This window comes from Sphaeramia orbicularis, chromosome 15 (genome assembly GCF_902148855.1).
Source record: "Sphaeramia orbicularis chromosome 15, fSphaOr1.1, whole genome shotgun sequence".
Classification (NCBI taxonomy): domain Eukaryota; kingdom Metazoa; phylum Chordata; class Actinopteri; order Kurtiformes; family Apogonidae; genus Sphaeramia; species Sphaeramia orbicularis.
This window is the reverse complement of record NC_043971.1, coordinates 49,415,618-49,434,117: the sequence shown is the minus strand read 5'-3', so window position 1 is coordinate 49,434,117 and position 18,500 is coordinate 49,415,618. Positions and strand designations below refer to the sequence as shown.

General features: G+C 42.0%; 1 protein-coding gene across 1 annotated transcript in view; it reads left to right on the top strand.

Annotated features, from left to right (window-relative positions):
• Nucleotides 1–18,076, top strand: part of ptk7b (protein tyrosine kinase 7b) — a 103,430-nt gene extending 85,354 nt beyond the window's left edge. Inside the window, exons 6-20 of the mRNA XM_030155808.1 lie at nucleotides 3,300–3,430; nucleotides 6,202–6,468; nucleotides 6,817–6,953; nucleotides 7,845–7,980; nucleotides 9,250–9,369; nucleotides 10,078–10,224; nucleotides 10,318–10,465; nucleotides 11,154–11,281; nucleotides 11,980–12,180; nucleotides 13,266–13,427; nucleotides 13,518–13,750; nucleotides 14,013–14,093; nucleotides 14,505–14,656; nucleotides 14,791–14,969; nucleotides 16,567–18,076. Of these exons, the coding sequence (XP_030011668.1) occupies nucleotides 3,300–3,430; nucleotides 6,202–6,468; nucleotides 6,817–6,953; nucleotides 7,845–7,980; nucleotides 9,250–9,369; nucleotides 10,078–10,224; nucleotides 10,318–10,465; nucleotides 11,154–11,281; nucleotides 11,980–12,180; nucleotides 13,266–13,427; nucleotides 13,518–13,750; nucleotides 14,013–14,093; nucleotides 14,505–14,656; nucleotides 14,791–14,969; nucleotides 16,567–16,727 (2,383 nt within the window). The 3' untranslated portion in view covers nucleotides 16,728–18,076. The remainder of the gene's footprint in view (nucleotides 1–3,299; nucleotides 3,431–6,201; nucleotides 6,469–6,816; nucleotides 6,954–7,844; nucleotides 7,981–9,249; nucleotides 9,370–10,077; nucleotides 10,225–10,317; nucleotides 10,466–11,153; nucleotides 11,282–11,979; nucleotides 12,181–13,265; nucleotides 13,428–13,517; nucleotides 13,751–14,012; nucleotides 14,094–14,504; nucleotides 14,657–14,790; nucleotides 14,970–16,566) is intronic.
• The last annotated feature ends 424 nt before the right edge of the window (nucleotides 18,077–18,500 follow it).

The following is an 18,500-nucleotide window of genomic DNA, read 5'->3' as shown; positions in this document are numbered from 1 at the left end:
TGTGATTAGATTTCTGTTGTTTGTTCAAAACTCCCTTTCAGGGAAAAGTGCAATACTAATGTTTAAAATACATTTAGTAATATTTTATTTTCTATTTGATTTGTAGCAACAGAATTATATTATTCCTGTTTTTCTATATTCTGTTGTCTCCAAAAATTGGGGGAAGAATGTTCAAAAATTCATAAATGCATTAAAGACATTTTGAGGGGTTTTCTTTCTTCCTGTACCGAACCGAAAAAAAACGTACCGTGGCTTTCAAAACTGAAAACGTACCGAACCAAAAATTTTGTGTACCATTACAGGCCTAGTAGTTACGGATGGATGGATTATTTTTTTCATCATTTTATTTTTCAAGAAGGTTTCGTGCAGAAAAAAGTGAAATAACAAGAACACTTGAATAGAAATGTACACGATCAAATAAAATATAACATTATACAGACAAAAACAGTTTCATTAAGAAAAGACAATATAAAAAGAATTAGACTAAATCTGCTCATCTTAATAAAATATCTGTTGTCCATTTGCCTGATGTTTGACTAAATCTGTCCTTTTGGCGTCTGTTGTAAAATAGGATCCATCCCATAATCAGACTGAACCATATGAGGCCAGTTTTCAGTTCGAGTCTGTGGAGTAAATCTGACCAAAGAATATCTGAACCCAGGAGGACATGAAGACAAAGGTTTAGAATCTGAGGACATGAAGACAAAGGTTTAGAATCTGAGGACATGAAGACAACAGGACTGACGTTCAAACGTGTCACATCAGTTTCATCTTCATTCATAAATATTTCAGATTAAAAATCAACAAATCAGACACGTTGGTTTGACTTTTGCTTCAGTTTCATCTTTATTATGTTTTTTATGTTGTTTTTTTTTTATCTTTTTTTTTGTCTTTTTTCATCTAGTGTTCGTCTCATCTTGGTTTTTATCTTATATTTTTCATATTTTTGCTCCTTTTTCATCCTTTTCACGTCATCATTTTAAGCGTTTTTGTTCATTTTTGTTTCTTTTTTTATCTCTAACAGTATTTTTATCTTATATTAGTCTAATCTTGGTTTGCATTTTTCATGTTGTTGCATCTTTTTTTTTAATGTTTATTTGGTCTTTTTTGTGTGTTTTACATCCTTGTCCTCTTGTTTTTTCTTTTCTCTTTTTTTTCATTCTTTTCATCTTCTTTTTGATTTGACTTGATTTGTTTGTTTATTTTGAGCATTTACAGAATACATGCAAATTCAAAATTCCAAAAATCGTTCATCTACACTCAAAAAGAAGTGGGAGGAAGAAAAACTTATTTAATCCCACCCCCATTCTCATCATCAAATAACTCAACATGATAACATTGTAAATACTCACTCCTGTTCTTTGACTTCAAACCAGAACAATGAACAAAATAGGCCTAAACCAAATTAAAATGAATGAATGACAGTATTTACATTGTAGAACCAAAATGTGTGTGAAAAATAGAAATAAAGTACATTCCTGGTGGTGTTACCATGGTAACAGTTAACCGTCAACTTACATGATAATAATTACATACCAACAATGGTAAAAACAAAAAACTACAATAGCACAAGTGATAAAGAACACCAATAATTACAGACCCACAATGGTAAGGAAAAAAAACAACAAAAAACTACTTCTTTCATTGTTGTGTTTTCTTTCTTCTCGTTCTGCTCCTTCTTTTTCATCCTTTAACATTCTCTGGTTTAGAATGTGTCCAGATGTTTATGGTACCAGTCGACTCCCTCTTCTGTCTGTCTCCTCATACATCAGACCCCCCCCCCATTACCCAGACTCCCCTGGTCCTACCTAATGTTACATAACCTTCTCCCTCATGGTGACGTGGAGTCTGTTTGGTTCCAGCTCCAGTTTTAGATGAACTGCACATTAATGAATGTTTTTACTGGAACATTTCTGCGCGTCGACCAAAACCAGCCAATCCCAGAGGAGTTTACGGTGCTCAAACATGTGGAAAAACCCCTCAGGATAAGATCCCTTCACCAACACGTCGACTATAAACACATGAACATCAGATAATAATGATCCTATACATGGATACATGGTGTCGTTTCCCTCAGGGTTCACAACTCCTCGTTCTCAAAGCGACTGATTATTACGTGAAAACCTCAGCGTGGATCGTTAGTCACTGCTGTAATGAGTCTGTCACTGATGACTCAACAGGATTCCAACCGCAGGAGGCGTAAACAGGTGGACTGATTCTCATAAAAACAGGTTCCTTTGCACTGAAGCTGTTTATTGATCTGATGCCAATAGTCTGAATTTGTTTTCACCTCTAAGGCTTGAACAGGATTTATTTGACACAACTATATGATCAAATACACTGCATGGCCAAAACATAAGGCACACATGACATGTTTGACTCCACCCCCTTTGGTTCTGATTCCAGGACACGTTCACTGTCATATCTGTTTTTCCACATAATGTTTATGTCGTGTCACAATAGGGGTGGTCATATTTGTTCCATTTATAGTTGCATTAATGTTTGATTATTGATGATGGAGAATCGGAGTGCTGCATTAGGTCTGCATCACAGACAAAATGAAGAGAATAATGTGTGTGTGTGTGTGTGTGAGAGAGAGAGAGAGTTTGACTGTGGGTATATGTCCTGTTAATGTGTGCTAAACAGATAGAGGTGTGTGTGTCCTGTTAATGTCCAGTAAACAGACAGAGATGTGTGTGTCCTGTTAATGTCCAGTAAAAAAACAGATGTGTGTGTCCTGTTAATGTCCAGTAGACAAATGTAGGTGTGTGTGTGTTCTGTTAATGTCCAGTAAACAGACAGACATGTATATGTGTTACCTGTTAATGTCCACTAAACAGACAGATGTGTGTATCCTGTTAATGTCTAGTAAACAGACAGAGATGTGTGTCCTCTTAATGTCAAGTAAACAGACAGATGTGTGTGTCCTGTTAATGTCAATAAACAGACAGGTGTGTATGTCCTGTTAATGTACACTAAACAGACGTGTGTGTCCTGTTAATGGCCAATAAACAGACAGCGGTGCGAGTGTATGTCCTGCTAATGTCCACTAAACAGACATAGGTGTGTGTGTGTCTGTCCTGTTAATGTCCAGTAAACAGAAAGAAATGTCTGTGGCCTGTTAATGTGGGGTAAACAGACACAGGTGTGTGTATGTCCTGTTAATGTGGGTTAAACAGATGTAGGGGTGTGTGTCCTGTTAATGTGGGGTAAACGGATGTAGGTGTGTGTGTGTGTCCTGTTAATGTGGGGTAAACAGATTTAGGTGTGACTGTGGGTGTGTTTGTTTCATCCTCCAGGGTCATCCTTCTGTCCAATGGCTCAGTGGTCATCACTCAGGTCAAACCCAGGAACACTGGCAGGTACAGGTGTGTGGGTCGTGGACTCAGAGGATCCTCCGTCAGTCTGGAGGCGGTGCTGGTCATCGCAGGTACCAAAACAAACAAACAAACAAACAAACACACACATATGAACACAGCAGGTTTTATAAACACAGGTCTGAGTTTAGAGTCAAATCTGATTTTTTTTTGTTTGTTCATATTCCACGTTAAATGTGACTTTTATCAATTTTGAGTCTGAACTGAGTGTGACCCTGAAGTGACCCACATGTACTAAAGAGGTCCTGAAGTGACCCACATGTACTAAAGAGGTCCTGAAGTGACCCACATGTACTAAAGAGGACCTGATGGAATATGAGACCACACAGACACACACTGTTTACAGAAGGAAATATGGAGGACGAAGAACTGGGACGTTTGTCGCATTTCAATGACGTAAAGGTCGGATAAATGTGACCTGGATGTTCAGACTGAAGTCACATTGGAAAATATCAGATCTGGATCAGATTAAGGACCACATATGAAAGTGGTCCGGGTCAGATTTAGGACCACATATGAAAGTGGTCCTGGTCAGATTAAGGACCACAAATGAAAATGGTCCGGGTCAGATTTAGGACCACATATGACAGTGGTCTGGGTCAGATTAGTGCTGTTCAGACTGTGTGTATCAGATCAGATCCAGGTCACATATGGACTCAGTCTTACAGACACAGGACAGTTCATTTCAAAAGTGACGGCCCTTGGGACCTCCCACCAACTGGAGCCCAACACTGAGCATGCTCAGTGTGGATCCTGTTAATACTTGATGGTCCAACCTCCTCCTCCTCCTCTTCCTCTTTCTCCTCCTCCTCCTCTTCCTCTTTCTCCTCCTCCTCCTCTTCCTCTTTCTCCTCCTCCTCCTCTTCCTCTTTCTCCTTCTCCTCCTCTTCCTCCTCCTCCTCCTCCCCCTCTTTTTCCTCCTCCTCCGCTGACGCTCACATCAAATAAACTGATGAGAATGGAGGAAAAGTCGTATTTGACATGAAAGAGACGCCGTCAAAGCCAGTGAGGCTGAGACTGTCTCAACTTGTCCCTAAATTCTCCTGTGACACAATCTCCCATAATGCCCTGGGGGATTAGCATCAGATTAAGTGAATTAAGGTATTTAAAGTGAGCAGCGGTTCAGCAGGTTAAAGCTGCACTAACACACACAGCACCATTACCCAGAACCCCCAGTGACAGGAACCAGATGAACCCACCAAATATGGACTTAGGGTGGGGTCCAAAGAATACGTCTGTCCACGAGTCTAAATAAATAATAATTCTATCATATTAGTATGTGTCCACATGAGTTTAAATAAATAACTGTGTATCAACTGTTGAATGAGTTCAGTCGTTAACTAAATGTATTGTGTGTTTGATCAGAATTCCAAACATAAATCCAACTGTTCAATTGTTCTTTCTCCATCATGAATATGAAATTCAATCTGACTGCTGTTGTAAATCTGTCTCCACTTCACAGACATTATTTATGGAGCAGAAGATCCATGGATTCACAGACTGACCATGGATCCTCTGTTCCACAAATAATACAATGCATATATACATACAGTACATACAAATATACATACATGTATACATACATACAATACATACATACATGATGGGTCGAGTTGCAGCAGAAAGCCATTGCTGAGACTTCAGAATAAGAAAAAGAGGCTTGCCTGGGCCATGAAACACCACCAGTGGACTACTGAAGACTGGAAGAAGGTGTTATGGACTGAATAAACCTGCAACTGGAAGTCTTCTCTTCACAGTGTAAACTCAGACTTGTTTACTACCACCACTATCTTCACTGTGCTTTCAGCTGTTGTCCTGTCAGTCTCCTCTCACTCCAGCTGTTGACTGTCATAAACTTGTCTTCTGATTCTGTTGTGTCTTTGGCTCTGCCAGACCTCTTCCTGTCAGCATTTCCCAGTCCAGTTTCTGAGTGCCTTTGGATGGTGAAGGAAACTGGACTTACTGACACCTGGACTTTCTTGGACATTTCTCTGTAGGACAGACCTACATTTTTCAGTGTTCTGATGCTCGGTCTCTCTTCTATGGTTAATTGCCTTTTCCTCTTTTCCATTTTTATAGTAACACACTACTTTCTGCAGTCCAATACTGTTCAAATAATGCTCCCAATGGTATGGTACCAAAGTGTGTTCCACCACTACTTTTATGCAGACAGAGGGGGTTGGAAGGAATTCACAAACGTTGGGACACCTGGAGGAATTGGTAGCACCTACATTCGAGGCTTGATCAACCTCCACTGCTGCAGAACTGCTTTAAGTTGTTAACCCATTTCTTGTTCACCTTTTTGTATAATTGTGAAATGTACATTATTTTTCAGTTTGGTTTAACCTTACCTTTTTTTTTTTTTCCTCTGTTCGTTCACTGCTTACCTTTGTACCATTTGAAGCTGTTCATTGGACTTGAACTGCTTGAATTTCAATACAAAACTGGAAAAATTGGGGTGTTCTAAAACTTTTGACCAGTAGTGTATATACATACATACAATATCCTTCTAATCCTGTTTCCAGAACTCTTTGGCGGTGCCTGGTGGACAAATGTGGTACAACATGTGCAAATACACAACAGAATAAAAACAACTATATCTGACTACAAAAAATGACTGTCTTCTTTTCCTCCTCCTTCTTCTCCTCCTCCTCCTTCTCCTCCTTCTTCCTCTTTTCCTTCTCCTCCTCCTCCTCCTCCACCTTCTTCTTCTCCTCCTCCTCCTTTTCCTTCTCCTTTTCCTTCTCCTCCTTCTTCTTCTTCTTCTCCTCCTTCTCCTACTCCTCCTCCTCCTGCTTCTTCTCCTCCTCCTCCTCCTCCACAGAGATAGAAGACATGGTTCCAAAGGCGTCCAGGGTCTTCACCGCTGACACTCTTCAGAGGGTGACCTGTAAACCCCCTCGAGGACGACCCCAACCTGAGGTCTGGTGGGAGCGGGGGGGTGGGCGGGTCCCCACCGAGGGGCGGGTCCACCAGGACGGGCTGGACCTGGTCTTCAGCCCCACGGAGGAGGGGGACTCTGGGGTCTACACCTGCGTGGCCCAGAACAAGGCGGGACGGAGGACACAGGAAGTGACCTTCACTGTGGCCAGTTAGTAAGACCTGGACTAGACCTGTTACACCTCAGACCTGGACCTGGATCTGGACTGGACCGGACCTGTTACACTTCAGATCTGGACCTGGACTGGACCGGACCTGTGACACCTCAGACCTGGACTGGACTGGACCGGACCAGACCTGTTACACTTCAGACCTGGACCTTGACCTGAACTGGACTGGACTGGACCTGTTACACCTCAGACCTGGATCTGGACTGGACTGTGTGTCTTTTATTGTGTTTGTGTGTCATCTGTTGTGTTTGTGTGTCTTTTATTGTTTGTGTGTGTCATTTCTTGTGTTTGTGTGTCATTTCTTGTGTTTGTGTGTGTTGTGTTCGCAGCGGCTCCAGTCTGGGTCACCAGGCCTCAGGACAGTCACTTTGAAGAAGGAAAACCCGGGTTCCTGCACTGCCATGCCCACGCCAACCCAGAGCCAGAGGTCACATGGCTCCGCAACAACATCATGATCACACCAGAGGTCGGTATCACACACAACAGCCCCACCCCACCCCACCCCACCCCACATACACAAAAATACACTAAAATGCACAAAAAAAACACAAAAAAATGTACATAGAATACACTAACATACCCTAAACCGCACATCAAATATACTAAAATACACAAAATATCCACAAAAAAATACACAGAAAATACACTAAAATGCACAAAAAATACACTAAAAAATATACATAGAATACACTAACATACACTAAACCGCACATAAAATACACTAAAATACACAAAAAATACACTAAAATATACAAAATATGCAGAAAAAATACACAAAAAATACACTGAAGTACACATAAATACACTAAAATGCACAAAAAATACACTAAAATATACATAGAATACACTAACATGCACTAAACCACACAGAATACACATAAAATACACTAAAATGCACAAAAAATACACTATAATATACATAGAATACATTAGCATACACTAAACTGCACATAAAATACTCTAAAATACACAAAGAACACACATAAAATACACTAAAACACACAAAATACACTAAAATACACAAATAATGCACTAAAATACACATAAAACAGTCTAAAATGCACTAATATGTTCCTCAAACCTCAGTTCAAATCCACCTAATGTGCAGTATTCTTCAGATGTAATTTTTCAGCTGTTGTTAATTGTTTCAGATGGGATTTTTCAGCTGTTGTTTATTGTTTCAGATGGGATTTTTCAGCTGTTGTTTATTGTTTCAGATGTAATTTTTCAGCTGTTGTTAATTGTTTCAGATGTAATTTTTCAGCTGTTGTTAATTGTTTCAGATGTAATTTTTCAGCTGTTGTTTATTGTTTCAGATGTAATTTTTCTGCTGTTGTTTATTCTTTTTTTTCTGTAGGATTCTCGTTTTAAACTCTTCTCTAATGGAACTCTGAGGATCAACAACGTGGAGGTCTATGATGGTCTGGTCTACGGCTGTGAGACCAGGACTGTGGGGGGTCAGTTGTCTGGACAGGCCCGGGTGGTGGTCCTGGGTGAGTTCTGACCCATCAGTCCTAACTCAGATGATTGGATCCACCAGGGGAAGTTCACGTGAATGCATTGGATCAGAGTAAATGTCCAAGTCTGTGGACAGACACTGTATTTACCCACTGTATGTGAATGCACCATGGTCTCAGTGTTTCAGTCTGAAATGACATGTTTGTCTGTTTACATGGAGTCAGTGTCATGTGTGTGAACATGAACTGTATTAAATCAGAGGTCCAGTCCTGGTTCCATTAAAATACACATACAGATGCACAGAGAGAGAGAGAGAGAGAGAGAGAGAATACACACATTATAATTATAAGAACAGACAACAATAAAAATATAAAATCAGTCAAATACAGACCCATTAAAGTGAGTCCAGTCTGAATCCAGTCTTTTTCATATATATGTATATATATGGGTGTGTGTGTGTGTATGTATATATACATATATATGTGTGTGTATATAAATAAAAAAAAAAAAAAAATATATATATATATATATATATATATATATATATATATATAAGAGAGAGAGAGAGAGAGAGAGATCAGATCAGATCATCTGTGGACCAGACTCTCGTTATACCGCCAACTTCCGTTCACGGCCAAATTGGCGGTATAGCGAAAATGGCATTACAACGGGTTGCGTCCATAATGTGCATGTCTTTACTATATGATGTCTATGCTGCCTCCGTTAACCCGTTCTAATTGCGTTTCTAAATAAATCTTGATTCTGTTATGTTGTAAGGGATCATTTAAAGTGGGGAAACATTTTAAGCATTATTATACCGTGTCGGGAAATGACACCCCATCATCTTGAGGCTTTGGCTTAATCCCACGTCCTCTTCCCGACATCCTGACCTACTGAGTGTTCTGCGATAAATGAACGGTGGCCGTTCCGTAGACCTACTCGTAGCTTGTCGCGATCAGCGTCTGGCGTGTTTGTTTCAGTGCATTGTTAAAATTTATGTGTACTCGATGGCAATCACGCTGGCGGTATAACGGTCGGGAAATCAATGGTATAAGTGTTGTTTGTGCATGGAACTGGGCTGGCGGATGGCGATAGGCGGAAATGGCGGTATAACGGCGGGCGGTTTAACGAGAGTAGACTGTATGATCAAACACATCAGTATGTGTATAGACTGTGTGATGTGTATGTGTATAGACTGTGTTAACCAGATCCTGGTTCTGATCCAGTTCCTCTGAGGACACATGTTAACCCAGATGTGAACCGGTTTAATGTGAATTAAAGGTGTGTGTGTGTGTGTGTTTCAGAGAAGCTGAAGTTCACCCCCACCCCCCAGCCCGTCCAGTGTCTGGAGTTGGATAAGGAGGTGACGGTCACATGTTCTGCAACGGGTCGACAGAACCCGACTGTCCGCTGGATCAAAGCAGGTGGACGGTCACACACACACACACACACATACATACACACACACACAGTCCGTTCCACTCAGAGCTTTTTCTACTATTGATTCAGTCTGAGTTGAACAACAGTTTGAAAAACCCTTTAAAGGTCAGAGTGGACTGGGATTATTCTGGGATGGATCCTCTACTACTACACCTGATTATGGTCAAGGGGTTTGGGTTTTACATACATATATTTATGAAAAAACATCAAAGACAGAAAAATTAACATTTCAGAAAATACAAATTGGACAAACAGATAAATGTCGTAGTTATTGTTTTGTGCATCACAAATAAAAAATAAAAATCAGAGCCACATTGAGGTTTTTTTTTTAAACAAAGTATCCAAGAGGTAAGCAAACCTACATACAAACATACATAGAAAATAAGTAAATAAATACATAAAATTCAATATATAAACAGAAAAAATAATACAAATACTACTACTACTACTACTGCTACTAATAATAATAATAATAATAATGTATATGTTGCTCATCTGTATATGTAACTGGGATAAGCTCCGTCCCCCAGTGTATATGTGGTTCATCTGTAAATTTAGCTGGGATAGGCTCCGCCCCACGCCCCCTTCACTGAATTAACTGAACTGTTGAATCTTTGTGGTTTTACTGGTGAACTTCAGAGGGTTCGTGTGTTTGTGGATGAGCAGTGACATATGACCCCCCCACCCACCAGGTGGAGAGCTACCCCCCCACGTGGAGCAGAAGAATGGCCAACTCCACTTCACCAAAGTGACTCGCAGCGACGCTGGGAACTACACCTGCATCGCCTCCAACAGCCTGCAGGGGGAGATCCGAGCAGTGGTGTCCTTCACAGTGGCCGGTAAGAAGAACCCCCCCAACCCCAAAGTCCAACCCCAACCCCCCCCCCCCATGTGTGTTTTCCAGTTTACATCCATGTGTGTGTGTTTTCCAGTGTACATTGGTTTTAAAGTGGAACCAGACAACATGACGGTGTACCAGGGTCATACAGCCGTCCTCCACTGTCAGGCCACAGGAGACCCTGAACCATACATCCACTGGATGGTCAAGGACAAGACCCTGGACATCAGCCGCAACCGCAGGTACACACACATACACAATATACACACAGATACACAATATACACACATATATACACACAGATACACACAAACAGAGATAGAAACAAATGTACAAATAGTAACAGTTGAATGTAATAGTTGAACTGTTGGACTTTAACCTGGTGGTCAGTCTGGTCCTCTGTCTGCTGGACTTTAACCTGGTGGTCAGTCTGACCTGGTGGTTAGTCTGGTCCTCTGTCTGCCAAACTTTAACCTGGTGGTCAGTCTGGTCCAATGTCTGCTGGACTTTAACCTGGTAGTCAGTCTGACCTGGTGGTCAGTCTGGTCCTCTGTCTGCTGGACTTTAACCTAGTGGTCAGTCTAGTCCTCTGTCTGTTGGACTTTAACCTAGTGGTCAGTCTGACCTGGTGGTCAGTCTGGTCCTCTGTCTGCTGGACTTTAACCTGGTGGTCAGTCTGGTCCTCTGTCTGCTGGACTTTAACCTAGTGGTCAGTCTGGTCCTCTGTCTGCTGGACTTTAACCTGGTGGTCAGTCTGGTCTTCTGTCTGCTGGACTTTAACCTGGTGGTCAGTCTAGTCCTCTGTCTGCTGGACTTTAACCTAGTGGTCAGTCTTGTCCTCTGTCTGCTGGACTTTAACCTGGTGGTCAGTCTGGTGGTCAGTCTGTCTATCCTTTTTTCTAACTGTCTGTGTTTCTTGTTGGTCCTCAGGTTCCAGAAGATGCCCAACGGTTCCTTGGTCATCACAGACGTCACCGCTGACGACACTGGAAAGTACACGTGCATGGCAGGAAACAGCTGTAACATCAAAGGACACAGCGCTCAGCTCTACGTGGTCGGTCAGTACAACACACACAATACTGTTCACTGGAGGAGGAGGAGGAGGAGGAGGAGGAGGAGTACTAGTACTAGAAGTACTAGTAGTACTAGAAGCATTAGTAGTACTAGGAGTACTAATAGTACTACTATTAGTTGTACATTTGGGGTAAATTTGACGTGGTGTTGGTTTTGGGTATAACTGGTTTTAATCCAGGTTGATTGTGACCAGATTAAACAAAAGGAAATGAATCATAACAGAAGAAGTTTAGGAACAAGTCAAACATCTGACCTGTGGTGTTTGTCTTAAAGGTGTAGAACCTCTGTAGAACCTCTGTGGGTCCATCTGACCTGTAGTGTTTGTCTTAAAGGTGTAGAACCTCTGTAGAACCTCTGTGGGTTCGTCTGACCTGTTGGTGTTTGTCTTAAAGGTGTAGAATCTCTGTAGAACCTCTGTGGGTTCGTCTGACCTGTTGGTGTTTCCAGTGTAAATGTCACTGAAATCATTAGAAAACATCAGACTGTTGTTGGACTCATGGACAAACTGTCCATCAGAGTCCATCAGAGTCCATCAGAGTCTATCAGAGTCCATCAGGGTGTATCAGGGTCTATCAGGGTCCATCAGAACCTGTCCATCAGAGTCCATCAGACCAGGTCTGGCTTCACTCATGCATCCATCTGGTTTGATTATAATTTTTTGTCCGTTTATGAACTTTTGCAGAGAAACCGTCTCATACTGGCACCGACGACGAGGACAAGGCTCCGTATAAGATGATCCAGACCATCGGCCTATCAGTGGGGGCGGCTGTCGCTTACATCATCATCGTCCTGGGGCTGATGTTCTACTGCAAAAAGAGACGTAACGCTAAACGCCTCCAGAAAGGCCAGGACGGCGAGGAACCGGAAATGGAGTGTCTGAACGGTAAGGAGGTCCAGTAAAGGAGGACCAATGAGGAGGTCCAGTAAAGGAGGTCCACTGAGGAGGAGTGCTCTTCCATTGGAGGTCTGAGCCTCATGGTCTCAGGTTGTTATGGGGGTCTGCTGCCCTCTGGTGGTCTTCCCTGGTTCTACCTCAGACCTCTCCAATAGACTGGTTCTGGTTCTGACCCAGTTCAGTGTGTTTCCAGTCTGTTACTGAACAGACAAACCCAGACCTGGACTGGACTGAGTTAAACCTGGCCTAAGATGAACCTGGACTGGACTGAGTTAAACCTGGTCTAAACTTAACCTGGACTTTTAATCCAAATCATTTAATTTCATTCACACCAATGGAAAAATAAATTTGTAGGTTTTAAGTTTTTTTTCTCGGCTCATTTGCATTATTAATGAGTTCAAACACAACATGGATTTGACTGGTAATTACTTTAACCTGAGACATAAAAGTACTAATTAATATTAGTTTAAATGTACAAGTACTAGTTAATATTAGTTTATATGTACAAGTACTAGTTAATATTAGTTTAATTGTAAAAGTACTAGTTAATATTGGTTTAGTTCAGTTTAGAGTAGTTAGATTAGTGTATGTTTATAAGATGTTTTTTTTTCTGATTTTTTCAGGTTTCAGTCCTTGACTGTAGTTGGTTTTAAACTGGAAAAAGTCAGATGAAAGAATCCAAGACATTTAATCTGATTAAATACATAAAATCTGATTCAATGCATTAACTGTTTAATTTGAACTAGGTCCTATTTATTTAACATTAACATTACAACTAAGTTTGTTCAGTGCAAATGTGTTCATAAAAACCCTTTTCCTTTTCTTCTTCATACTGGGGGAAAGTCACCCACATTTTACCTGTTTTTTTGTGTGTATTTTTATTCCTGTTTCCTCATTGGTTGTTGTTTTTCTTTGGTCTTTTTTTCTGTTTTCATTCTAGCCGTTCTAGTTCTCAGTAGAATCAGCCTTAAATTGGATTAAACCATCTGTTTCTGGGACCTCCTGAAGGCGGGGCTGTCCAACAGAATGGCCACGCCCCCTCTGACAGATTCTGTGTTTTTACTGTTTTGAAGGCGGGGCTGTCCAACAGAACGGTCACACCACCGCTGAGATCCAGGAGGAGGTGGCGCTCACCAACATGGGTACCATGGCAACCACGGAGAAACGCCACAGCCACGTCAACAACGACAAACTGCACTTCCCCCGAGCCAACCTGCAGACCATCACCACCTTAGGTACAATACCGAGACCGCCCCAGGACCGCCCCCAGGACGGTCTGGCCTCCAACCGTAAACGCTGACCTTTAACCTCCGCGTCCTCCGCAGGTAAAGGCGAGTTTGGTGAGGTCCTTCTGTCCAAGGCCAAGGGCGTGGAGGACAGTGAGGAAGAGACTGTGGTTCTGGTCAAAAGTCTGCAGAGCAGAGACGAGCAGCTGCAGATGGACTTCCGCAGAGAGGCCGACATGTTCGCCAAGCTCAGCCACGCCAATGTGGCCCGCCTACTGGGGGTGTGTCGGGAGGCGGAGCCACACTACATGATCCTGGAGTACTACGACCTGGTAAAACACACAGGAAGTACTGCATACTACATACTGGGTACTACATACATACTGGGTACTACATACTGCTTGCATATATCCTGGGTACTACATATATCCTGTGTACTCCAAAGTATTCAACATCAGTACTTTGTTAAACTTCTTCTTAAATGTTTATGTGAACCAACAGGACAGGTTTGAGTTTCCATGGTTTTTTCCATCCTCCTACCAACACTTACCCATCTAATGGTGTTTGTTTGTGTTTTTGTTGTTTTTGTTTTAGGGAGACCTGAAACAGTTCCTGAGGATCTCAAAAAGTAAAGACGACAAAGTCAAATCTCAGCCAATCAGCACCAAGACCAAAGTAAGTGTCTGAACCAGAACCAGAACACAGACCGACGAGGATTAGACCATTTACCCTGAAATAATATATGAGTACATTTACCCTTAAGACAACTGTTAAAATATATACATAGAAATAATGAAGCTGGAATAGAGAATTTAAGATAAGGTAAGATCATTTAAGGTAAGATAAGATGAGATAGGATAATCCTTAATTAGTCCCACAAAGGGGAACTTTGCAGTAACAAACAGGTGAACAGGTAAACGAGTGAACAGGTAAACGGGTAAACAGGTGAATAAATCTTTGATGATCATTAACGGTTTCTTCGGAGTCTTGGTTTGAAATTCGACTGTTGGTAAAAGATTCAGACTCTGGACACATCGTCCACATCTTTACCTGAATCCGTCCTCTGTCTCTGTTGTCCTCCGTCAGGTTTCCATCTGTGCCCAGGTGGCTCATGGGATGGAACACCTGTCCAACCACCGCTTCGTCCACAAAGACCTTGCCGCCCGAAACTGTCTGATCAACAGCCAGCGACGCATCAAAGTGTCGGCGCTCAGCCTCAGTAAGGACGTGTACAACAGGTGAGTGAGTGGGACACACCGGGGGGCGGGGCGGCATCCAACTAGGGGAGGTGTGGCGTCCATCTACCTGGGGGCGGCGTGGCGTCGGTCCACCCGTCCTCACCTCATGCTCTTGTCCTCTGTCTGGTCCTCAGTGAGTACTTCCACTACCGCCAGGCGTGGATCCCACTGCGTTGGCTTCCGTCAGAGTCTGTTTTTGAGGACGACTTCTCCACAAAGTCGGACGTGTGGGCGTTCGGCGTGTTGATGTGGGAGGTGTTCAGCCACGGCGAGATGCCCTACGCCAAACTGAGCGACGACGAGGTTCTGGAAGGTCAGTATCGACATCCGAACCAGGGATGGAACCCTTAGATGGATGAGTGGGTCCAAATGACCCGGTCCAGTGGTGCTGTTCTAAGATCTGAGTCATGAGAAGTTCTTATTTCATATTCCAGGTGTTCCTCAGAAACATGTTATTAACATCATAGACATCATTAATTGACCTTTTATTGGTTTGATGTCATTGTAGTCTACCCCAGTCTTCCATATGTGGGTCCAAATGACCCACATTAACTTAATGGAATTACATCAGAACCTTTGATTCAACAGTAAAACCACAGAACTCACACTGTTCTACTACTGTTATTTACAAATGTCTAAATTATTCATACCTCTGACATTTTTGTAACTTTTTTGTTTTTGTGATGAAATGAATGAGTTTCATCAAGTTTGTTTGACTTAAATGTGATTCACACGTGAAGGAAAAAACAACAAATGATACTTGGGTTAGGCTAACCCTAATCCTTTTCTTTGTTAACCCTTTGGTTTTTTCATTAACCCTTCATTAACCCTCTGTTTTCTGCGTTAACCCTTCATTAACCCTCTGTTTTCTTCGTTAACCCTCTGTTTTCTTCATTAACCCTTCATTAACCCTCTGTTTTCTTTGTTAACCCTTTAACCCTCTGTTTTCTTCGTTAACCCTCTGTTTTCTTCATTAACCCTTCATTAACCCTCCGTTTTCTTCGTTAACCCTCTGTTTTCTTCATTAACCCTTCATTAACCCTCCGTTTTCTTCGTTAACCCTCTGTTTTCTTCATTAACCCTTCATTAACCCTCTGTTTTCTGCGTTAACCCTTCATTAACCCTCTGTTTTCTTCGTTAACCCTCTGTTTTCTTCGTTAACCCATCGTTAACCCTCTGTTTTCTTCATTAACCCTTTGTTAACCCTCTGTTTTCTTCGTTAACCCTCTGTTTTCTTCATTAACCCTTCGTTAACCCTGTTTTCTTCATTATCCCTTCATTAACCCTGTTTTCTTCGTTAACCCTTCATTAACCCTCTGTTTCCTTCGTTAACCCTGTTTCCTTCGTTAACCCTGTTTTCTTTGTTAACCCTCTGTTTTCTTCATTAACCCTTCGGAAAAACCTTCTGTTTTCTTCGTTAACCCTTCATTAACCCTCTGTTTTCTTCGTTAACCCTCTGTTTTCTTCGTTAACCCTTCATTAACCCTCTGTTTTCTTCGTTAACCCTTCATTAACCCTCTGTTTTCTTCATTAACCCTCTGTTTTCTTCGTTAACCCTCTGTTTTCTTCGTTAACCCTTCATTAACCCTGTTTTCTTCGGTAACTCTTCATTAACCCTCTGTTTCCTTCGTTAACCCTTCATTAACCCTGTTTTCTTCGTTAACCCTCTGTTTTCTTTGTTAACCCTTCATTAACCCTCTGTTTTCTTCGTTAACCCTCTGTTTTCTTCGTTAACCCTTCATTAACCCTGTTTTCTTTGTTAACTCTTCATTAACCCTGTGTTTCCTTCGTTAACCCTGTTTCCTTCGTTAACCCTTCATTAACCCTGTTTTCTTCGTTAACCCTCTGTTTTCTTCGTTAACCCTCTGTTTTCTTCGTTAACCCTTCATTAACCCTCTGTTTTCTCATAGGTCTTCAGAACGGGAAGCTGAAGCTGCCGGTTCCTGACGGCTGTCCTTCAAAGATCTACAAGCTGATGGTTCGCTGTTGGGCGCCCAGCCTCAAAGAGCGCCCGTCCTTCACAGATGTCGTCCATGCCCTCGGCGAGCTGCCGTCCGACAGCAAAGTCTGAGGCCGAGGGGTGCCGGGCAGAGCCCCTCCCCCAAAACAAAGACAGGAATGCTGGATTTTATTAATCTCACACATTTCAGGGAAGAGTCGACGGGAGGAACTTGTTTTTTATGCATTTCAACAAAAGAAATAAAGAAAGAAGCAGACGAACGAATGGAAAAATGTGGGTGTGAGAATCAGACTCAACGTTATTTCCATGGAAACGCTCATTATTTGTGTGGGCAGAGTCTTGTGAGCTGTGCCAGGAGTCTGCCTTAACCACAGCATGGATGACCACGCCCCTTTGTGAAGTCCCAGTGTGTGGATTCACTGTGACCACACCCCCTCAAGTCCCGGTCTACGGATCTACTGTGACCCCATCACCTACTCCAGTCATGGCCCTTGGGTCCACCCTGACCACACCCCCTCCAAGTCCTGGTCTATGGATCTACTGTGACCCCGCCTCCTACTCCAGTCATGGCCCTTGGGTCCACCCTGACCACACCCCCCCAAGTGGTCTATGGATCCACTAAGACTCCACCCACTTCTCCGGTCTTGGTATGTATCCACTTTGACCCTGCCCCCTCTAAATCCTGGTGTGTGGATGCACTGTGACTCGGCCTATCAGGTGTCACAGCCTCAGTGGCTCCACCTACTCGAGGATTCGCTTCCACGGAAATTAACTACAACATTTAGACGCCGCAAAGCAGATGGAACAGAAATACCAGGACGTTGGCGGAAGCGTCTGATTATCGTTTTCTTTTGCCTGAAGGTGAAGCAGCTGAGTCCTGATTGGCTGGAGGAAGCTACGCCCACTGACCTGGATTCGGGGGGGTTGTGTTTGTGGGTGGGGTTTCAGACTTGTGGGAAATGTCGTCCGTGTTGTGGTGACGCTTCAGGAACATCAACATAAACTTCCTGTGTTTAGCCAAGAACTGAATGAGCAGAGTGTTTTAACGAGTATCGTTTTAACTGTGGTGCTGATGTCACTACCTGTGGGTACGATTACCCAGAATACAGAATACCTATCACTGCGACGCAACGGTGGGGCTGGGCGATGGACTCGGAAATAGTATCGCGATAAAAATGTTCGCATTAGTTCATTATCATTAGAAAAAAACAGATATTATTTAAGGGTGTAAATGATTAAAGATGAAAACAATAAAACACATTACAAATGTTACAAAACTATTACGATGAGCAAGATGAAAATAAAGTCAAAGGCACAAAAAGACATAAATGATGTAAAACTCACCATAAAAAAAATAAAACGTGTTTAAAAAAAATTCTGTAAAAGTCTGAACAAGACAAAAAGTTGCAACAAGATGAAAAATGGCAGAAAATTTGCTTAAAGTAAAAAACAACATAAAAGTTGCAAAAAGACGTAAGACAAAAACAAGTGGTTCCAGGCACAACAAGCCCCGCCCCTCATACACATTGTACCTTACGTTGTCATGGATCCAGCTGATGTCATATCATTTAACTCTATATATGTGTCAAGTTTGAAGGAAACTGAAACAAAATTGATGCTTTTATTGGCATGTGAAATTTCATCCATTATAAGTAAATGATAAAAAAAGATTTAAAAAATTCATAAAATATTTGAACTTTGACCTACTTTAAAATATAACCACATCTATTCTGGGTCAGTGGTAATCTGTAAACACAATTAGGTCTGAATTCAACCAATAGATTTACTGATAGAGTGTAAATAAACAAACAAACCAAACCAAAACAACAGCGTAATAATGTAAACGACACAATAAGACGTAAACAACATAAAGTCGCAGTAACG